The 20,862-nt window shown below is 46.9% G+C and overlaps 7 protein-coding genes across 7 annotated transcripts; 2 read left to right on the top strand and 5 right to left on the bottom strand.

Annotated features, from left to right (window-relative positions):
* Positions 1–3,266: 3,266 nt before the first annotated feature.
* Positions 3,267–5,223, top strand: TrAFT101_011392 (uncharacterized protein). Its single transcript, XM_024910393.2, has 2 exons — positions 3,267–4,059; positions 4,146–5,223. Exons 1-2 carry the CDS (start codon positions 3,395–3,397, stop codon positions 5,131–5,133), a joined length of 1,653 nt encoding a protein of 550 aa, XP_024754986.2. The 5' UTR covers positions 3,267–3,394; the 3' UTR covers positions 5,134–5,223.
* A 147-nt stretch (positions 5,224–5,370) lies between these two features.
* Positions 5,371–8,135, bottom strand: TrAFT101_011391 (uncharacterized protein). Its single transcript, XM_066129246.1, has 7 exons — positions 7,980–8,135; positions 7,294–7,920; positions 6,806–7,239; positions 6,488–6,747; positions 6,377–6,431; positions 5,995–6,308; positions 5,371–5,927 (listed from the first exon to the last, which is right to left on the bottom strand). Exons 1-7 carry the CDS (start codon positions 8,087–8,089, stop codon positions 5,439–5,441), a joined length of 2,289 nt encoding a protein of 762 aa, XP_065985378.1. The 5' UTR covers positions 8,090–8,135; the 3' UTR covers positions 5,371–5,438.
* Positions 8,136–8,320: 185 nt separating this feature from the next.
* Positions 8,321–9,829, top strand: TrAFT101_011390 (uncharacterized protein). Its single transcript, XM_066129245.1, has 5 exons — positions 8,321–8,538; positions 8,614–8,712; positions 8,771–8,885; positions 8,952–9,565; positions 9,637–9,829. The coding sequence occupies exons 1-5, from the start codon at positions 8,437–8,439 to the stop codon at positions 9,739–9,741; spliced, it is 1,035 nt and encodes a 344-aa protein (XP_065985377.1). The 5' UTR covers positions 8,321–8,436; the 3' UTR covers positions 9,742–9,829.
* TrAFT101_011389 (uncharacterized protein) lies at positions 9,755–11,394 on the bottom strand. The gene is made up of 7 exons (XM_066129244.1): positions 11,063–11,394; positions 10,927–11,005; positions 10,470–10,864; positions 10,353–10,410; positions 10,248–10,300; positions 10,072–10,194; positions 9,755–10,003 (listed from the first exon to the last, which is right to left on the bottom strand). The coding sequence occupies exons 1-7, from the start codon at positions 11,134–11,136 to the stop codon at positions 9,943–9,945; spliced, it is 843 nt and encodes a 280-aa protein (XP_065985376.1). The 5' UTR covers positions 11,137–11,394; the 3' UTR covers positions 9,755–9,942.
* A 1,127-nt stretch (positions 11,395–12,521) lies between these two features.
* TrAFT101_011388 (uncharacterized protein) lies at positions 12,522–13,444 on the bottom strand (the record flags this gene model as incomplete). The annotated part of the gene is made up of 2 exons (XM_066129243.1): positions 12,522–13,297; positions 13,351–13,444. The coding sequence occupies 2 exons, from the start codon at positions 13,442–13,444 to the stop codon at positions 12,522–12,524; spliced, it is 870 nt and encodes a 289-aa protein (XP_065985375.1).
* A 1,858-nt stretch (positions 13,445–15,302) lies between these two features.
* TrAFT101_011387 (uncharacterized protein) lies at positions 15,303–17,516 on the bottom strand (the record flags this gene model as incomplete). Its single annotated transcript, XM_024909113.2, has 3 exons — positions 16,873–17,516; positions 15,793–16,800; positions 15,303–15,732 (listed from the first exon to the last, which is right to left on the bottom strand). The coding sequence occupies exons 1-3, from the start codon at positions 17,238–17,240 to the stop codon at positions 15,303–15,305; spliced, it is 1,806 nt and encodes a 601-aa protein (XP_024754983.2). The 5' UTR covers positions 17,241–17,516.
* A 1,293-nt stretch (positions 17,517–18,809) lies between these two features.
* Positions 18,810–20,039, bottom strand: TrAFT101_011386 (uncharacterized protein; the record flags this gene model as incomplete). Its single annotated transcript, XM_066129242.1, has 2 exons — positions 18,810–19,452; positions 19,525–20,039. The coding sequence occupies 2 exons, from the start codon at positions 20,037–20,039 to the stop codon at positions 18,810–18,812; spliced, it is 1,158 nt and encodes a 385-aa protein (XP_065985374.1).
* Positions 20,040–20,862: the final 823 nt, after the last annotated feature.

Genomic DNA, 20,862 nt, shown 5'->3' with positions numbered 1-20,862 from the left:
CATCACTCCTACAAAAGTATATAATGCCAGAGGTGCTTTATTACGCATAATGGTAATGCTTATGCTGATTTTTCTTTAAGTCCCGGTTTTTGGTGCCCGCTGGCTCTTACATCTCAGCAGTGTTTATGGTGAGGTTTGGAGCTCCATCCTTGTAGCTCTGCAATGAAACATGTAATCTAACTCAGCCGGGACAGCTATGAAATTTAGCATTATGGCTTCTTTACAATATAATAAGTTCTTGAGTTGCTCTTGCAATATTGTAGTAAGTGACGCGAGACAAAATCCGTCCTAATTATTAACACTCCCTCAGCCCATGAGTACAGAAGCATACGTAGCTTTGCGGTGGCTCAGATACGGTGCTCTATTACCTGCTATTGGCTTTGCCAAACCTGAGGCTTGAACGCCAATTTGAGGGGGCAAATTTTGATTACCAAAAGAAAATTTTAAGGCAGAAGCAGGGCGAGACCTTTCACCCGCGATTTTACAGCGGTTGACATGTCTTGTTAAAATGAGTAAACTAACCTAATTAGGTAATTTAAGCTGCCAGTTACGCATATCTAACTTGCTATGTGACGATGATCTATGATTCATGATGGTCAGCACCTTAATGCAACATAGAGTATCTATGAATCATGATTGCATCATGGAAGTTTTCTATTACATTAACGACCGTGACTTAAAAGTCAATTCTTTACTAAAAGTCACGATGGCATTCTGCATTTTCAAGCTATTTTAGCTATTCAGAGCCTGATAACCTCACCATTAGCGAGCATTGACAACTTTTTTTTTCTTTTACCTTTTTTTTTTTTTCTTTTTCACGAAAGCGTTGCGACCCATCTGTCATGGCAGCCATGGGCGATCTCTCAAGTCCTAAGGACAAAGATAATATCAGGTACAATATGAATCAAACCACACAGCTGCGTTCTGTCTTGAAAGATATACGCAAGCTCTCTGATACATTACAAACTGAAAACGATGATCAACGGAGAGAAATTGACAGGACTTGGTCGAATTTGCTGGAGGCCGAGCAAGCTTCGAAAAATGACCCGGCAAGGCGAGACCCTAAATCACAGCAAAAATGGTTGGGAATCAATGATGCAATCGTTGATACATACGCTCCATTTGAAACCTGATCCTGACTTATGTACAGATATAACCTTCATACTACCAACGAAGAGCCGACATATGATAACAGAGAAAATAGAATATCTTATGACCATGGCTCTTCCAATTTAAGGTATTTTTCGTCTCTATATAATGTCGACCATATGGGAAAAGTGTTGTTGCTGCAGAACAAGACGTCGTATAACCAAAATTTTCGTGCGCCTCACATATGCGTCATATTAGATTATTCAAATATATGAGAGAGCCAGCTACGGTCATGCAGTGATTCTATTGGCTGAGACGGTAGAATAGGAATTGTGAAGAAGTGGACAGTTTTAGAGAAATGAACAGCATGTAACATATCGGTGATCGAGTATGCACCACTTGTCACGTACCCAAATAGTGAGCTTCTTTATAAATTCAAGTCCAAGCTAATAAGAATATACTGTAGCTGCTTCTTTAAGACGTAGGCGTGCCGCTCCCAATATAGCATACAAGGCGCAAAGATTGAAGATGGTAAGAGATGGGGCGGTATACTAAGGGACAGTTCACATTTGTGCCTATGAAATGCGCCAAATCTCGGTTGCCCAGGACGATGGATAAATTAACAAAGTGTGTACTACAACCTAGTCCCTTGTAATAGTTAAACCCCTTATAAGCAGCTGGTTCCGTAGCAGTAATTGCTATAATTGCGATTATGGCCTAATCTTTTGCTCTATTTTGCTCACCGGCATAATGGGTCGTTGCGGTATGCAAGCCCCTAGGAAGGTCTCTTTCAGTATTAATGAATCATACATTTTGGGGCTCATTGACTGCCTATGGTAAAAGCTAATGTATCTTCCAATCGTATCATAAAATATAGATGGGAATATTCTTGCCGACTAGAGCAGTGGCCGTATTTTCTTTTGTTTCTTTTGTTCACATCCCTCAGAGCGAATACTCCCCAAAATAAATGCAGGGCGCACGCCACTCCTTGGCCATCCTCACTTATATCCGCCGCTAGTGTAGCCATCGGTTCTGATTATACGGAAAACATTTGACTGTTGTTCAAAGAAGTAAAACGAGCTTGATAACATAAAAAAAAATTAGTGTGCATACTGAAGATATGCAAAGCACTTTTTTTGGATTTTCTTTTTCTTCTAGGTTTACATTGCCACACCGCGTACTGAACAATCCATAATACATTGGCCATGCTAACTACCTCCTTCATACCTATATCATAATACATACATCAATGATACTAGAAAGCTAGTAAAATTAAAACCACTGGATTCAATTTTACAAAATTGACGAAACAGACAATCACAATCCAAGGTACCTACTTATCGTGACCTTACACAAGAGTAAAAAGAACACGGTTACTCGCATCGAGAGCTCCTCCAAGATTTCCAGCGAGACATCCTCCTTGACAGTGCGCATCCTGTGGAAGAAGACGAAAAAATACTGCATAATCAAGCACCACAGAAGCGCCACGGAGAACCTTAAACCTGCGGCATTAGATATGTTACTGAACAAGGTGTTTACCATTACCAGTGATCAATAGCCAGAATCAGCCCAGAATATTCGGCAATACAACTGCCACGGGAAGAGACACACATCATGATGCAACACGAGACAGCATCAATAGCCGATCCCCAGCTCATAGCAACCGGCAAAGTGTGGGGGAATAAGAAAACTGATAGTCCACGCCATCAAACAAAACCATGTCCTGATCCTGGACTCCTTCTTCCCCGCGACTCATGTCTCATGCTTATTTCCTAGGGCCAACAAGAAAAAAATGGCGGAGGTGGCGACCTCGCCCCCCCGGAATGCCCACCGAGCTATGCCAGCTTGGACCTGGAGTCGTCTCCATACCGGCTATTGAAAAAAACTCAGCTCATATTTAGCTCGGCGGCAAATGAAAAACACCGCAGCCAAGGAGAAGAGTCAATGGAAAGTGTCGGCTTTTGCCTTTTTTTTTCCCCAGACTTGCAAAAAGCTGGACGAGACGGCTGAGCTATTGGCGCAGGGTGACTCGAAGTGCTCGCGCCATGTGGGACCGCCTCACCACCATCGTGCAGCCTTGCTGGTAGAAAAACAAAGTCGACGGTGTATATAAAAAGGGGATCCATCGCCTCCGCACATTTGATCCGATCTGAATCCGGGGAATGTCACAGTCAAGCTCATCACACGTGCAGTGTCTTGTTCTTGCCTCCATCTGCATCTCCATCCTTGTTGCATTGCATTGCCATTCAATCATTCACACATTCATATAAAGACAAGAGACGAGACTGCGGCCATTCACAACACAATGGCTCTCGCAGACTCCAAGCCAAACTCCACTCACGAGGAACACAAAGTGACCAGCATGGACATTGACGGCGGCAAAAACGAGGCCATGCACGGAGATCGGGCTCTGGCGCTCATCGGCAACGAGCAGGTCCAGCTCACCGAGGAGGACAGTCGCCGCATCTGCCGCAAGACGGACCGAGTCATCCTCGCCATCCTGGTCTGGGTGTACTTTTTGCAGATTCTCGACAAGTCCGTGCTCGGCTACGGCGCCACATACGGCTTGAAGACGGACACAAACCTGACTGGCAATGAGTATTCGCTTATTGGCTCCATTGCCCCCATTGCCCAGCTGGCCTGGCAGCCATTCTCGTCATATCTCATCGTCAAGGTCCCGCACCGGATCCTGATGCCGTCTCTTTGTCTCGGCTGGGGCATTGCACAGGCCTCAATGGCCGCTTGCCACAACTTTAGAAGCCTGATGGCCGCTCGCTTCTTCCTTGGTCTGTTCGAGGCCGGCTGCTTGCCGCTGTTCAGTCTCATCACGAGCCAATGGTACAGACGAGCCGAGCAGCCGATTCGAGTTGCGGCGTGGTATGGCACCAACGGCGCTGCCACCATTGTCGCGGCTGCTCTGTCCTACGGCCTGGGCCATATCCAGTCTGATGTTCTTCGAGAGTGGCAAATGTAAGTAACATTATACAACTTCTTCCCTTCTCTCTCCTCCATACCTGGTTATACAAGCACATCAAACTAACACGGTCTCCTCGTAGCATCTTCCTCTTTGTCGGCCTCGTCACCATCGTCTCATCCCCCTTCATCTACTGGAAGCTCGAAAACGACATCCCGTCCGCTCGATTCCTCACCGAACAAGAAAAGGCGCAGGCCATCGAAAGACTGCGTGCCAACCAGACCGGCACTGGAAGCCGAGAGTTCAAGTGGCGACAACTCCTCGAGGCCGCCATGGAGCCCAAGACATACCTGTGGATCGCCATGGCTCTGCTGCTCAACGTCGGCGCCAGCGTGACCAACACTTTCGGGCCTCTCATCCTCAACGGCCTCGTTTCCGACAAGTACATGACCAGCCTGCTCAACATGCCGTTCGGCGCCCTGCAGATCATTGTCATCCTGCTGGCCAGCTACCTCGCCCAAAAGGCGCGTGTCAAGGGCGCCATCCTCATGTTCTTCATGATCCCCGTCGTCGCCGGCCTCGCCGTCCTCTACTCCGTGCCTCGCGACAACTCGGCCAAGGCGGCTCTCCTCGTGGGCTACTACCTCCTGGCCTTCCTCTTCGGCGGCAACCCCTTGATCGTCACCTGGATCGTCGGCAACACCGCCGGCACCACCAAGAAATCCGCCATCATGAGCGTCTACAACGCCGCCAGCGCGGCCGGCAACATCGTCGGGCCTCTGCTCTTCAACTCCAACGACGCACCGGCCTACAAGCCCGGCCTCCGCGCCTGCTTGGCCATCTTCGTGGCGCTCGTGGCCGTTGTCGCCATCCAGTGGGCCAACCTCATTGTGCTGAACAAGCTGCAGTCGAAGAAGCGTGTGCGCAACGGAAAGAAGGCAATTGTTGTCGACCACTCCATGGATGCGACATATCGGGCCATGGATGAGAATAACACGGATGAGGAGATTGTCATTGCAGAAGAGAATGCAGCAGGCACTGCACAGCATGCGGGAGACGCAAGACTTGGAGAGCAAGCGTTTTTGGATCTCACGGATCGTGAGAATGACGAGTTTGTATATATTTATTAAGCGAGGCTGCATATTAAATTACGCCTTTGGATTATGTTATTGCCATGATTAGGCAAGTTTTGCATTGTAATATTAGATACCCAATAAAAACACCTGAAAAATTACATATGAAAACCCTTGAGAATTTATACATGAAAACACTTGATAAATTATATATAAGGTATCCACTAGGTATTGCTAAGCACTCGACTATTATGCCAAAAGAAAAATCCATGTAAACAAATCATTTAGCACTTCTCCATTTCTCAGAGACTGCGGCTATTGAATTATCCTAAAAAAACACCAAATTTGCCCAAAATTAATACTCAAAAAATTATGTCGTGCCCGACCCACCTCGTGTCAAACTGCGGCTGCACTACAAGATCATCCAAACCGCCTGAGCTATGTTCCCAATCATAATCTCCACCAGCAAGCATCCCGTCTGCCATGGCCATCGTTGAATTGCCAGCAATAAACTGTCCCAGCGAATCCAAATCCCTCCACGAAAACCCACTCAGTGGATCCATGTCCATCGCCGCCTTGCCAGTGTGCAGTAAAGGGATGCCTTCCTGCCCTTGGATGTCGTCCATTGTCGGCGTTGGTGGCTCGGTCAATGGATCACGACGAGGAGCAGCAGATTTGTTGGACTGCTTCGTACTAGATTTCCTCCAGAGAAGGCGGAGCGACGTGGCGTATCGTCTTCCAAGGCTTTGTGGGTTGTCCGACGTTTTTTGTAGCTGTGTAATGGTGCCGTGGATGGCGCGGCGGACTCCGCGATCGCCACCTTCGCTGCTGATGGCTCCCGCCATTCTTGCCTAACGCTTTGATTAGTATCCTATCTAATAGATGCGCACACGCACGAATCGCCAAAGAGCAGCTTACCTTGAACAAAAAGACGGCGGCATAAATCACGTAGAGACAGTACTTGAGCGGCATGCACTTGAGGCCAGCCACAGGGTCGATGAAGCTGTTCAAGATGCTGAGAAGCGAGTTTGCAGCGTCGATTGACTCATAGATGAATCGGGCATCTGGCTTTCCAGCAACGTTGGAAAACAGCGGCCCGCTGGCTTTCCCAGGGCCTGCTTGCGCATTCCGAGCTGCGGCCCGGTTCAAGTTTGCTTGAAAGGCGAAAGCGTTGATGTACAGTCTCAGGAACTCGAAAGACAGCACCAAAGAGGCTTTCACGGGAGGTGTGACTGGGGGATGTTAGCTGCGTTGCTAAAAATACTGTAAAAAGGAGAGGGATAGGGAAGGGAAAACGTACAGCTATGGTTTGCCCATGAAAGCTTCCATTTCCGTACCATGGAAGCAAAATCATCCTGCAAAAGGACGTTAGCAGATCGTCAACTGTTTAGCATAGTTACTCAGCACCTACAATGTATCTGACATACTCCCCGCCAATGTACAGTTGCTGCCTGTGGCTGGTTGACGAATACAAAATATCGTGGGCATTGCTAATCAGCTGGGTAAGTTCGAGGTGGGCTTGAAACAACAGGCCCATGTTGTCTGGGCCAAGCGCCTGCTCTTGTAACGTCGGAAAGTCTGCAGCCCGTAGATGGAGAGCCGGACCGGGTCCGCGTGACCAAAAGCCCTTTCCAAGTCGGATTGAGACTTGTCGGTCGCACATGTAACACGCTGTATCCTTGTTAGTGCCCAACGGCTCCAGAATGTTTCCTTGCTCAACTTCACATACCTGCCCAAACAACTCGTTTCCTACTCATTTCCGCAGAAAGTTTTCCTTCATCCGGCAATAACGCAGACTGCTCCAGCCTCTGCAGGTACCCTAGCCTCACGGCCAAGCCGACAAGCATCCAGGCGCCGTGATCTTCTTGGCCACAGCCAATGGCGGAATTCTCCTGGGGGCGTTGTGGCGCCCATTCTGCAAGAATAAGAAGCGCCTCTACGGAGCCAACAGAATTGGATCCGGCATATATAAAGTTGGACAGGAAGGTTTCGATGTGGCGAGAGCACGCGTCGTACACTCTGAACCAGGACGGGTCGTCTTTGGAAGCAACGGTAAGAATCGCAGTCAGGAGATGGGGCTCTTTGGCCGCCCATTCAGATATCGAACCCTCAAATATGGCGCTATGAGCCACTGGAAAGAATGGATGAAAGTTTTCATGATATCTAGGGATTCATTAGATCCAGTACGTATGCCGATCGATTTCTCCGATAGGTTACCTTTTTACAAGATACGACGCCTCTGATGGCGTCAATATGCCATCATCCAATGGAGGATAGTAGCTGGCAGCTGATCTACCGACGATTTGCGGCATGCCGTCCACTGCAAGTCTATTGTTAGAGCCGGCTTGGCCCGCCAGCGCATTCCGCTGTCGATCAGGATCCAGGTCGGCAACTTGCGCAAGAAGGTCGAGAGCATCTGAGGGGTTCAAAAGATCGGTGTTGGCAATGTGACCTTCTAAACCGTCCGAACTCGTTCTCGATTCTGCAATCTCACGAGTGGAACCCCCCTCGTCAGGCCAGTTGCCGGCCTGCTGCGAGGACGAAAGCCATGCTCGCATGTCATCCGGGCCGCCTGGATGCTGGTCGGGACGAGGATGGTTTGCCTGCTGGCTACTATAGTTTCCATTATCATCGTCGTCGTCTTCGTCGTCGTCGTCATCGTCGTCATCGCGCGTGGTGTTTGCCGGATCACGGCCTTCGCTGTTACGGCTGGGCGTCTGGAGCATGGAATTGCGAACGCCCTTGATGCGGCGCCCACCACGCCTCGACTTTGTCAAGACGCATTCCAGCTGGTGCTCAACGCATCGACGACATGGAGGCACGCCCGACACTCCCGCCGAATCGCTGGTCCCCCAATAAGCGTCAGTAAGCGAGGCTCTACCGGGATGCTGCTGTCTGCTCACAGATCACATCTCGTCTTGCGCATGCGGCACGACAGACAGGCGCGAGAGACCCGCCTGGCCTTTGATCGAGCCATGGCAGCGGTCGGCGTCTGTCCTGGGTTCAACTCCATCGGCAATAGGCGAGATTTGGCATATAAAGTGATTGCATTGGATTGGAATGCAGCTTGCAAGGTTGGGAGCAAAGGCCGCGACACGAGTTTGCGGGGGTGGAGTCGAGGCAGTAGCCGGATAATCTGGGGCCGAACGGCTAATGGGCAAATGCGGCGGCAAATGCTCGGAACCCCCACCCGTCGTCACTTGGACGAAAAGTGTCACGTCACCCGTCGGCCTTACTCTTGCTGATTCTCCTTGCTTCACTCTTCTTTTCCTCTTCAATCTTGTGATTTTGCGTGTCAGACAGAATCCTCAATCAGCATCAGCAACATTTACCCATAAAAAAACACCAAATTTCCACACAATGGCTGCATCCACCTCACAAAAGCCCGGCGTCTTGATGCTCGGCATCGTCCACCACGCCAAGGCAGAGTTTGAGAAGCTCTCCGAAGTCGCAGATGTCGTTGTATGTCCCTGCTTCCCCTCATCAACTCATCAAGCTGTGCTTATGAATAATTCTGACATTTCTGGAATTTCATAGCAAGTCACAACTGGAACTCGTGACGAGTTCATCCGCGACTGCGACAATGGCAAATACGACAACGTCGTCGCCATTTCAAGGACCTACGATTCAGTAAAGGTATGTCTGCTTCTCCAGCAAGAATAATCACAGTCAAGTTGCTCATTTCGAATTGTAGATCACTGGAAGATTTGACGCCGAGCTCGTCTCTCACCTCCCTTCTTCAGTCAAGTTCATCTCTCACAATGGAGCGGGCTACGACCAAATCGACATTCAGCCCTGCACGGATAAGAGTATGAGCCACTCCCGCATCTCGTTCAAATGCGATTTACTAACATTCAAATCTTTCTCCTACTCAGAAATCTCCGTATCAAACACCCCCAAGGCGGTCGATGCTGCCACCGCAAACACAGCCATCTTCCTCATCCTGGGCGCGTTGCGCCGCGCCTGGATTCCCCAGCTCGCTGTTCGAGAGGGCAAATGGAGAGGTGATAGCCCTCTTGGCCGCGATCCCCACACCCTGACTCTCGGTGTCTTGGGTATGGGTGGTATCGGAACCGCTACAGCCAAGCGCGCCGCTGCTCTTGGCTTCAAGCTGCAGTACCACAACAGAAAGCCCGTGGACGGCCTGGACAAGCAGTTTGCCTCAAACGAGGTTCCCAATTACGTTGGATTTGACGAACTCCTCCAGACCAGCGATGTCATCTCAGTTCATCTGCCCTTGGGACCGGCCACCCAAGGCTTGATCGGCAAGAAGGAGCTCAGCTCAATGAAGGACGGCGTAATCATTGTCAACACGGCCAGAGGTGCCATCATTGACGAAGAGGCGCTGGCTGAGAGCCTTGAGTCTGGCAAGGTCTGGAGCGTCGGCCTGGATGTGTTTGAACAGGAGCCCAAGATCCACCCGAAGCTAATCAGCCATCCCGGCGCTGTCTTGCTACCTCACATTGGTACCGCGACTATTGATACTCAGGTATGTAGCCACGTATTTCTGGCCTGTTTCCTTGAAAGGCTTGATGCTAATAATTTTTCTCGAAAATACAGAAAGAAATGGAGATTTTGGTGATTGACAACGTCAAGAGCGCCGTCACACAAGGCAAATTCCTGACATTGGTACCGGAACAGAAGCCTCTGTTGGCGAAAGTATAAGAGAGAGAGAAAGGGAACGGGCTTGTAAAACTGCATATAAATATATACATATATATCAGACGAAAACAGATTATTAGACTAGACAAATGTCATGATTTTTATGGTTTACAACATGGGTATTTATGTGACGACAGTGCTAGCCTCTGCATGGCCAAGATGATACGGCATAGACGTCTGGATAACACTAAGAAAAAGGTTGCTCTATTTTAACCCTCCAGCCAACAAGATATCCTGCCCCGTCATGTATCCAGTCTTTGCAAACCTATATTATCGTTATGAGCTATGGATTCAAATTCCTCATCGCCATTTGTATGATCGGGAAAGACTTACATGACTACCACGTTGGCCACCTCTTCTGGCAGTCCAAGTCTGTGTATCGGCACGCTGCTGGCGATTGCAAGTCCAGGATCAGACTCTCTCATTGCCTCCATGTCATCCTGTGACGTCCAAGTCCTGTATTTGCGTGTTAGCCCCGCAAAACAAGCTGCAATGCTGCTTCGACTTGCCTCTGCTTTGGAGTGGGAATCATTCCTGTAGCTCCGATCATGGCTGGTGAAACCTAGAATTCGTCAGCATGTTTAAATACCATATTGTAACGAACTTGAACCTACAATATTGACCGTGATACCTTCTGGGGCCAGGACTGTGGCCATGTTCAAACCCATCGAACTGCAGCGTATCAATACAAAAGTCTTGCCACACACAAGCTATTCGCACTGGAAACTCACCACAAGGCACCTTTCGAAGCTGCATAATGGCATCCATTCAAGCCGCTTCCCCGACTCGCAATGCTGCCCACGAGAACCACTCGTCCCCAGCCTTGTGCACGCATCCCTTCCACAGCAGCCTTTGTAATGACAAACTGGCTCCGAGCGTTGACTTCCATCATGTCATCCCAGTCTTGTTCCTCAATGTCTTTGACATGTCGAATGCGACGGCCAATGCCGGCATTTGCAACCAGCACGGATATCGCTTTGTGTTTCTGGGCAACGGCCGGCGTGCTCAGCACTGTTGCCACAAAGGCGCGCGTGGATTCTCGGTTTGTCAGGTCGGCTTGGGCAGTGACGAAGAGTTGATTCGGATGGCTCTGTCGGAGCTCGGAGGCTAATGACTCTGCTTTTTCCTTTTGAGGGCCGAGTTAGGTTTACCAGCTCAATAAACAAGAGAGTGAAACAGTTTACTTACCTTGCTAGAGGAGTAGTGAAGTACAACGTCCAAACCTTCAGAAGCCAGTGACTTTGCGCAGGCCGAGCCAATCCCGCCGCTTGGATACTGATGTTAATCTATGGGCTCTTTGCGTGTCATGATTCTCTATACAAACCTGGATCCTGTAACCAGCGCAAGACGGCCAGACAACTCATTGTCTACTGATTGGAGATGGAACGTGGTAACCATTTTGTGCTGTGGAATACCTGCTGAGGTCTATACTCTGCGACAGGTAAAGAGGCAAGCAAACTGCAACACGAAGCCAAGACGTGGTGTATTTTGCTTTCGGCAATTGACAAGCGATTTAACATGTGAGATTCAAGCCCAAATAAAGGTAGAAAAGCAATCGGCAATCATAAAGTATGTCGATGCCAGCCCGCGTTGGGATTACACAACAATATCCCGCTTAAGTGAGGCACGCATTATAGCCGCAGCTGGCGGCAATTGATGCGGCTTTTGATCCAGCAAAGGTGGGCGCTAAATTGCTAGCACGTGGCTTCCATGCTAGCAGAAACTTTGAATGTTGCACGGCGTTTTACCCCGGAAAAATATTATTCGTCAAGTACATAAGTACAGTATTGGTCTCACTTCTAGAATCGGGTGCCGTATTGATACATGCATATACATATGAAACAGCAAATCATCACAGGAGATATAGAAGAATTGATTCTTTTTTTTTTCTAATTAATATTCAAGGCCTGCTGCTTTTATCGTCATTAGGTTTCGAGTCTCGAGTGATAGTGGTTTTAAACACAGTTGATATGGGTACATGTAGTTTGACTTGGGCGGAATCTGAGTGCCAATGTCTTTTCCGGACGGTTAACAACTGGTGCAGACAGGAAAATTGGTGTTGATGCAATATCATTTCTGCGCAGTGCTCTAAATATCAGAGTAAAGTAATTCAACCAAGCGCGGGTAAACAGCGGGAGGAACTATAACTGGCTCTCCAAGGTAGCCAAATGGCTCCTCATCTAGTTAGTGACGCGCATGAATGGATTAACCAGCTTCCCAGCTTCCCATTGCCCCTATCTACTATCAAGCGAAAGCGCAGCCAAGGGAGCAGGCTTCACAGAATCAGCGGAGGGAAAAAATCCTGTTAGATACTCAGAAAATTTAGCCGGGGGGGCACATCTGTCAAACAACAACGCAGGTGGGCTTATGGGGAACAGAAATCTCCAGTAGAACAAAAGGGTAAAAGTCCCCTTGATTCTGATGTTCAATATGAATACAAACCATGACAGTGCGACCTATCTATCCTTTAGTCCCTCGATATTTGAGGCTAGAGGTGCTAGAAAAGTTAGCACAGGGATAACTGGCTTGTGGCGGTCAAACATTCATAACGACATCGCTTTTTGGTCTCTTGGTGGCTACCGTCCGCTGCACTCTATTGTAGCATTCAAATGAAACATGAGACTATTTCACAAATCAATAAGGAGGCTAGTATAGCGGACCATATGTGTTCGCGCATGAAGAGCGCTATGTAAAGGAAATAACTTTGCAAAAATTAGGACTTCGGTACATGGTATGTATTTTCCCTCGTTAGGCAGTCCTTGAAGAAGCTAATGCGGTGTATACTATGGAGCGGCCTCGCGGCGCTGCATATCTGTTCTGAGCTGTACCTCAAACTCGTTGGTTTTGGCCTTGAGCTTGGCTACGAGCCTTGCCTTCTTCCTATCATTCGCCGTTTTATTTTCCTCCTCCATCTTACGTTTCCCATCCTGGATTAAGGCATCTGAAAATATTGGCTCAAATAAAGAAACAAATTTTTCTGGTGCGCTCTGCAGAACCTGTTTCATTTGTTCTTGATTTGCGCTGAGCTTTTCATCGATGATTTTGATGTTTTTTTCATAAACCTCCCCTTCTTTCTTCAGTTTCTCAAGTTTATTGACAATATATCGCCCATCCCGGAGGAACTTTTCTTCAATACTCGACGTGTTGTCATTATTAGAGGGGACATTCGGAGACGAGGGTTGCTCGGGGCTTGTATCTCGCCTTCTTGCTTCATTTGCAACTTGACTTGCTGTCACACTTGCTGCATTCGTCTCATCTGGAGCAAGCGTTTCATCCTGGACGGTAATGTCCGAATGAAGCAAGTTTTGGGAACAAGATCTGTCATCTGGGCAGTCTCTCTCTTCCTGGCCTTGGTTATTGCTGACGTGAGCATCGCGGCCAACTACATCGTCAAATTCTTGTTCATCAAGGCAAGCATTCTCGGTAGGAGGCCAGTCGACATGCTCAGGCTCGCTGCCATCAGCCTCATCAGCCACTTCAACAATCTCGTCCCCTTCCTCGCCATCTGAACCCTCAACAAGCTCGGCATCGTTACCGTCCTCATTGCTACTTTCGTTGCCTATAATTAGCATTAGTTTAAGCTACATAATTTGATAATGGTATCAATATTACTAACAGCACGCTCTGAAATCAGCTGGTTGAAATTCACTTTTGGCATTCGCCTTGCCTTGAATTCGGCGTGAACGGTTTCGCAGGACTTCCCCATATAACCGCTTAAGTGTAAAACGGTCGCGACTTTTCATAATTTCATTTAATGCTCGTGCTCTTCCTTGCTCAATAGAATTAAAGAAAAGAACAAATCTCCATGGCTCAGCTCTGAAATATACTCGGGCAGAGGGTGCATATGATTTGAGTATTCCGATATCCTCGGAATACCCCACACGTATGATGTTCTCTATCTGCTTGTGCTCAAACTGTTGAAGAGCCCAAATGGGAAAGGGCTGGCAGTCATTAGAATCGCTAGTAGAGGCCTCATAGGCTCGGCGTAGTTCTTGCCAAGCTTCTTGAATATGCTCTGGAGTTTTTTTAAATAAGTCTGGTGAGCTCAGAGCCTCTTTTGCTTCTTTTATTCCAATATTAGTGTCAGTAATAAGTGGAGAAGTCATATTGGTCTGTGTCTGCCACCGTTGACGGGTATTACGAGACATAATTTCAATGCTTGAAGGGCGTATCTGATGAATAAAGTAGGAAATGCCCGGAGCTTAGTTTGTACAGTAAGGAAATTTCTGAAAGTCGACAAGCAGATGCCTATTTAAAACGTACAAGGCACGTGAATATTTGTTAAAGGGTACATGTAAATACATGCATCACTTGAGAGTGTAGGAAGTACTCAGTCACGGAACGGTAGAGGACTGTTCAAATGTGACATGTAATTTATTGACAAGCGGTCGGTCCTGCATGTTTTCGCTGATAGGCAGTTGGAAGCGGTAAGACAAGGCAGATTGGCAGCGTGAGTGGTGCGCGGCCAAAACTTGAGCTGACCAACAGCGAAAAGTACGGTGTAGTATATGGCTAATACAACCATAAATTTCCAAATACCACACACCACAGGTGGTGAAAATCTCACTGTCCCTTGGCGTGCACACAGTCTTCAGTTGGGCACCATATGTATGAATGCCCAACAACCTCATATCATGATAGCATGCAATCCACATATGATCTCATGCAACGCGATAGTGCTATTTAGCTCGTATATGTTTACTGGTCCCGATTAAATAGTAACTGCGATTTCCGCTTTGTTTCTTTTTTCTTTTTGGTTCATGTCCTTCCAGAAACATTACTAGCTGGAAACTTCTTTCGCTTGAATGAGAGTTGGATTATATGATGTCGAAAATCAGGAGGCCCTTCTACTTATCAAATCAGCTGATGGAAGTGAGACATCGGAATTAAAGAAGCGCTAGCATAAACAGTATGCTTCCAACTCAGCAGTTAACTAGGATCATGCTCCCTTTACTTTAACAAGACTATAGGAGCGAAGATAATTATACTGATAAATAGTAAACTCAACGAACATGAGATTGCCAGCTTTGCGGCTTTCTTTTTGAGGCTGCAGCCGATAAAGTCGGGAAACATAATACATACTTTCCTATCGAAGATGCCCAACCTAGCCAAAATCCTAGCCCCTCTCCACCAGTAAAAAGCCAGAAACGTCAGCCACTAGCCAGTGTTAACCTAGACTTTTCCACAATGAATGGCTAGGTCATTATGGTCAGTCGAGACTGAGCCATGATGGATGTATTAAACTGTTGACATAAATCTGAGATATAACATTTGTCGACAGCGAAGCCCATGGAAGGATTCACATACTGCAAGTTTATGGAGATATACAGAGGAGAGTCTGTCGTATTATTAGCATTGTGGGATTCGATAGCTCATTAATGGAAGATGTGTAAATTCACAAAATGTTTAACGAAGCCAAGATGAAACCTCTATTCTATCAAGTGGCGTCAAGCAGTTGCGCTATGTATTCCGAAGCTACAAGAAAGCAATTATACGTTAAATGTTTCTTAGAACAATTTAAATTTTAACGCCCATATATTATCCAGTTACCGGCGACCTTGGCGTTACAATGACGGTGTATTCTCAGACACATTCTGCGAAGCCGCCGAGAGTTTCTCGTATGATGGCGCCTTATCTTGTGCCAATATAAAAGCACTCCAGACGGGAGCCGTCTCATCCTCCTCAACACGTCCAACCCAAAACTTTAGTCTCACATCGGCCAGATGTTTGGATAGTGGCTCAGCACCGCTCGTTTCGCTCGCGTCTATGAGCCGACCCAGCTCTGCGTTTCGCGTTGTACGTAAAATGGTGGAGAATGATTTGCCATAGGACTGTGATGCCATTTTTATGCAAAAGAGTCCAATAGCAACAATTATAAGTGTTGCGAATATGCCAATTCCGTAAGCAATATACAGATTACGTGGACTGTATACATAATTGTTTATAGTATTCCAAACAGTAACATTTCCCATATTCGGCACAGACTCATTATTGCTGCTCAATGCATAAGCTTGTAAAATTCAAGACGGCACGATGCTTAGCGGATGCACTCACAGGAAGAATTTGTTTGAAAAGAGGCTGACTGTCACATTTGCGACAAATTGTTCCATAATCTGTGCTAAGGATATGTTGGTTGGCGGGTTGGATGGATCTGTGGTAATGTTACCAAACCCAGAGAGCAGCATTGGCTGCAATTCATGAGCTTGCATAAACGAAGAGGACATGACCTGGGAGGAAGAATACAGGTTACTCTGGTCTCTTCGAATGATTCCCACCACTACATTGTCCAAGCCACGCATGATGAATGTGGCAGCGAGCTGGTACATGTTTGGTGGGTCTTGGTTTATATTTTGTTCTGAGATGCCATTGCCTCGTTCCGTCAACTGAACGTCGATTTCCTGGGTGCCATTGGCAAACGTGAACTGGGCCTCATAAGTTGAATTGTACAGGCCGCATTCAATTGTGTTTTTTGAGGCTGACCAATCATCAATATGCGCGTTGACTGTACCAATGACAAAGACGCGGCAATGATCCGTAGACCATGCATCTACTGTGGCGATGCTGTCCTGTGGAACTGACCCATTGGTAGCGATTTGTAGGCCAAGTAGTGTTTGATGTTCATATGAAGTATCTGTATCGGAACTATTGTTACTCTGAGGGACGAATCCGACATATACCATCTGGGTATTGCCTTGGTGCTTAAAGGCATATCTATAGATTTCATCGTACTCGTCGTGAAATGAGCTATTGCCGCCAAGAGGCCCGCACGAGACTGAAGGGCCGTGAAAGCGCAGGGTGTAAGAGACTTTAGGAGCGTCTGGAAAAGGCATCTGTAAAGGAAGGACAGCGCCTTGCGCGGCGACAGAAGACAAAAGTCGGGCCAGGGCAATCGATGGTCCTGTAGGACCATCCGCGGTCGGACTGGTCGAATATCTTGTAAAGACGAAGGGTGAAGAGAAGTTTACCAAAGGCAAAGACATCCGGTGTATTGAAGGGGCCAAACTTTTGGCCTGTTGAATTGTCAAGGTTGCTGGAGTAAAAACTGCTATGATTGGGATGGCCCTAATGCAGGTCCAGATGTAAGCAACATGCCTTTCTGTAGAGGGGTTAAACAAATCGCGGGAAAAACGCTACCATAGAATTCCAGCCAACACAACGAGCTCAAAGCCCTTCTTCCATAGTTCCCAACTTAAGAAGGAAAAAGGATTGTTAACCACGTCAAACATGGCGTCTATGCCCCCGAGTTTGACCTCCCGAGCCTTGAGTGTCCTCCAAAGCACTTGTACATAAGCAAAGCCAGCAGCAGCCGTTAGGAACATCTTGACACAAAATGCCATGCCAGTACCAATACGGGCATTCCATTCTTGCTGAATTTGGGTGCCAACGGTCTGTTTGTCAAGGGACATATAGAAGAGATGGTGACCAACTGCCATCAGTATGCCGCAAATGGTATTGCCGACCATCAAACCGGGCACAACCCAAGATATCTTGAAGCGAGGCATATTCTCTTGTAACTCTCGGGTACCAGAAGAGAATTAGTCTTGGGTGGGAGAGCCAATTCGGGGCCAAGGCTGGTTGTAAATTGACGTTCTCGAGTTGCTGGCTTGGTCAGTAACACGTTGCTAGCTGGTAACAAATGAGTACCAACTAAAGAATGTTCTCAACTGATGCCCTGGAGGTTGTGATAGCACCCAATAAACATAAATCATTGACATCTGTAGAGTCTTTCGTGCGTCGTCCTGTCACTATATATGCATGTTTATTAAGAGCCACATCAGTACAGCTAGGGGCGGTGTAAGCTTTAAATTGTACCTGAGCCCGCATTATAACGCTGAATATAAGCATTTCGCCGGCTTTAATTAGATTAACTATATAGGCTGAAGGATCGGGCTGCATCCAAGGTAGCGTTGCATGTCTTCCTATACTTGCTAATCCTGGAACTACTATGTACAAGATATATCCCCGCAATGAAAGAATATGCAGCGGCGCGCACCAATCACCAGTTTAGGACTCCAATTAAGCCTACTAGCTAACATCAAAAGGGCAGAAAGCCCGTCTATTCCTACAGAGCCAATTGATAGTCTATCCGTAATACATGAGCCGCGGTTGCATGGGATTAATATCTGCCAATTAAAATCCGCACACCTGACGCCTTGTGGATGGTAGGATTATTAGCTATGGATCTTGGCGGGGTCTGAAGGATGCGATGAAACACAAATAAGGCTAACGTGTATGCCTTGCAAGCGCTCACAGGCTGTAGCTATATATAGAATCGAACCCATCCAGGCGGAGGGCAGAAAAACAGGAAACTGCAGGGTTTTGAACACCCAATACTATACGCATACAAAGAAAACAACTGACTACAGTGATGGGCCAAAATCTGGAGACGCCTTATAGCGCGATACTTATATCAGTGCTTGTACTTCTAGTATTTTAACATATATATAGGATAAAAAACAATCCAATATTGTATATATGAAAATTTCAATATGTAAAATAGTTGTATAAGCATTTACGGACTTTTGGCTCCTAGCTGTAGCAAAAAGTTTGTGCTTGATATTTATAGCTTGACCATCAAGATACCTTGATATGCAATATTAATGCGAATAAGCAATTTGCCTAATCCCAACAGCATCTGGATAATGCAAAATCCAATAACTATTTGCTCAAGTTAAATTATTATAAACCCTAAATCGGAATCCTCCACTATGTTGCTGGGGTAGACTGTAGACTGTTCAAGTTCCGCTCAGATAAGTATGTCGGCATAGCTTCATGCAACAATGTCCATAAATGGAAAAAGCGAAAGGAAAGGAAAAGGCGTGCAAGAGAGGCCGAAGTCTCTCAAATCCGGTGAAATGTCTCCATTAGGTAGCTTAAAATTCTGGCTCCTATACAATCCCGCGATGCTCTAAACGACAATAATAACCTTGTTGTTGAAAGCTATTTGTTGAACTTGTAAGATCAATAATTAAACACTCAAACTTATGAAGCTAGTTTTATATATATATATATATGTATATGTATATAGCTACCTTTCTCAATATCTACGCAATTGCTGATTACTAAAATACCTAGGCATTTCCATCTCCTGGAGGGCTCCGCAGCATATTTGTCACGTCCACAACGCTTGCATACAGTGGCCTATTAGTTCCCGGGGGGTCAACACCCTGATAATTGCCCGCCCCGAGGATCATCAGGTGATTGGGGTACTTCTTAAAAATATGGAGGGCACGGCTGTAAGCTTTTGGCTGAGGAGTATTGTGTTCCTCCCATTGATCCGGCTGGCCGTTTGCTCGATTGGTAAACACGCTTTGATGATCAGCATCCGACACGATAATTGTGCCGTTGACACCACCCTCTGGCGTCCATACAACATATGGACTGCTGCTGGGCTGTACGCCGTTGACGACAATGGGATAGCCATAGGCATATCGGAACTCAAAGGGACTATCCGAAAGCCTGTAGTAAACGGGGTATCCGGCACCAGACCACGAGTCGCCGCCCGGGAACTCGTGAACGAAGATCCATTTCTTCAGTGGCGGGACGTAATCAATGACGGTCATTCCAGGACGATCAGTATAGAGCGGGTAAGCGACGTCGTTTATGACATCGCCCCAATGCTCAAGATCCGTCGACTCTTGATGAGAAAGCTTCTGGCCATGCAAGGGATCTCTCTGGTCAGAATAGAATACGCCCACTGTATTATTAAAGGGGCTACAGTTGATATTAGCTTCAAGAATTCCCCAACGTAAACACGGTGGCAAAAATTCATTCGTCAGGGCTTACAGAATAAAAGGCTCCCAAATACAAGGGTTTCCGTTTTGCGTACTCGGAGCACTTCCTCTGGCTACGTTGCTGATAAACTGCCATGTTTTGCCTTTGTTGAAGCTGGCGTATAAGTCAATATTTGTACCATTGGCGCCAGCGCTGTTCCCGCTGGCGAGCACAGTTCCAGCTTTAAAGCGTCCAATGTCAAAAGTGAGTTCAGCCAGAGCAGGCTGGGATCCAAAGCCCAAGCCATTGACCTGGTCGGTCAAATTGCTCCGCCATTCCCACGTCGCACCGCCATTTTCACTAGCAAATATGGGGAAGAACGGAGGGTGGTTTCCGGAATATGCCGATGTTGCAAGAATTGTGCCATCAGATAATTCCGTGAGTCTTGGATAGATAACAGCGTGGCTGCTATCTGGTTGAAATATAACCTTTTGATCAAAAGTACTCCATGGTCTAAGGCTCGGTGATTTTGCGGGTGAGCCTCTGACCGGGAGAGCAAGAATGAAAAAAAGTAGTTTGTAAAACATTCTATCCAAATTGGTTTGGGGCTGAATGGGAAATAAGCTGGGAAATAAAACTTCGCTCTTGATGCTTCTTATCGTTTTAATAATAATATCCCAAGACTGCCCTCCCCTGTTTCGTGACACTTTACAGTCCCCCTGCACATAACAGCAACTGCCGGAATAGACTTAGCAATATCCAATCATCTACTGCGGGGAGATGTATTTACCCGTCAATGCTCGGTTCTACTTGCTTTTAGCCGGTTCGGAATACTCCGAGATCTTGATTGGAGAACAAGCCCAGTCATTGTGGCATGTTCCAGATATTGACTTGGGACTGGACAGGTTATCTCCCCGTGTCGTGAGTTTGCGGAGTGAACTTGCGGGGAAGTTCAAGTTGACAAGGTCAACTGCGTCACTTGACTTATTTAGCCGTCAATGTTTGTGCTTATTCTTCCTGGGAGTATATATAATTCGCAGCTCAAAAAAAATTGAGAGATGCAAGAGGTCCAGGATCTTGATGGCTAAATAAATCTTTGGGGTAAATTGGTAATGCATTTGGGTCAAATTGTGGACTACAAATGTATCACAGCTTGATTGTTCGGCATGAAACTCGGCTTTCCTTATTGTGATGGGGTGACAGCTTCGCTTGTCGAAAAACATCAGCTGTCAACATCACAGTGATTACTATTTATTTGACAAAACGGATCTAGAGACTAGCTTAGGTCTCGCCAAATTCGTTCATCGGATTAAATCTGTCAATCCTGACAAAATGGATCAGTCCAGTTGCGTGCTTAAGGATTGTGTTAATTTGCCAACTCTCATAGTACGTTTAAGGCGCTACTTGATA

Source organism: Trichoderma asperellum, chromosome 7, assembly GCF_020647865.1.
Source record: "Trichoderma asperellum chromosome 7, complete sequence".
NCBI classification, from domain to species: domain Eukaryota; kingdom Fungi; phylum Ascomycota; class Sordariomycetes; order Hypocreales; family Hypocreaceae; genus Trichoderma; species Trichoderma asperellum.
The sequence above is the reverse complement of the archived record's forward strand: the minus strand, read 5'-3'. Positions and strand labels throughout refer to the sequence as shown.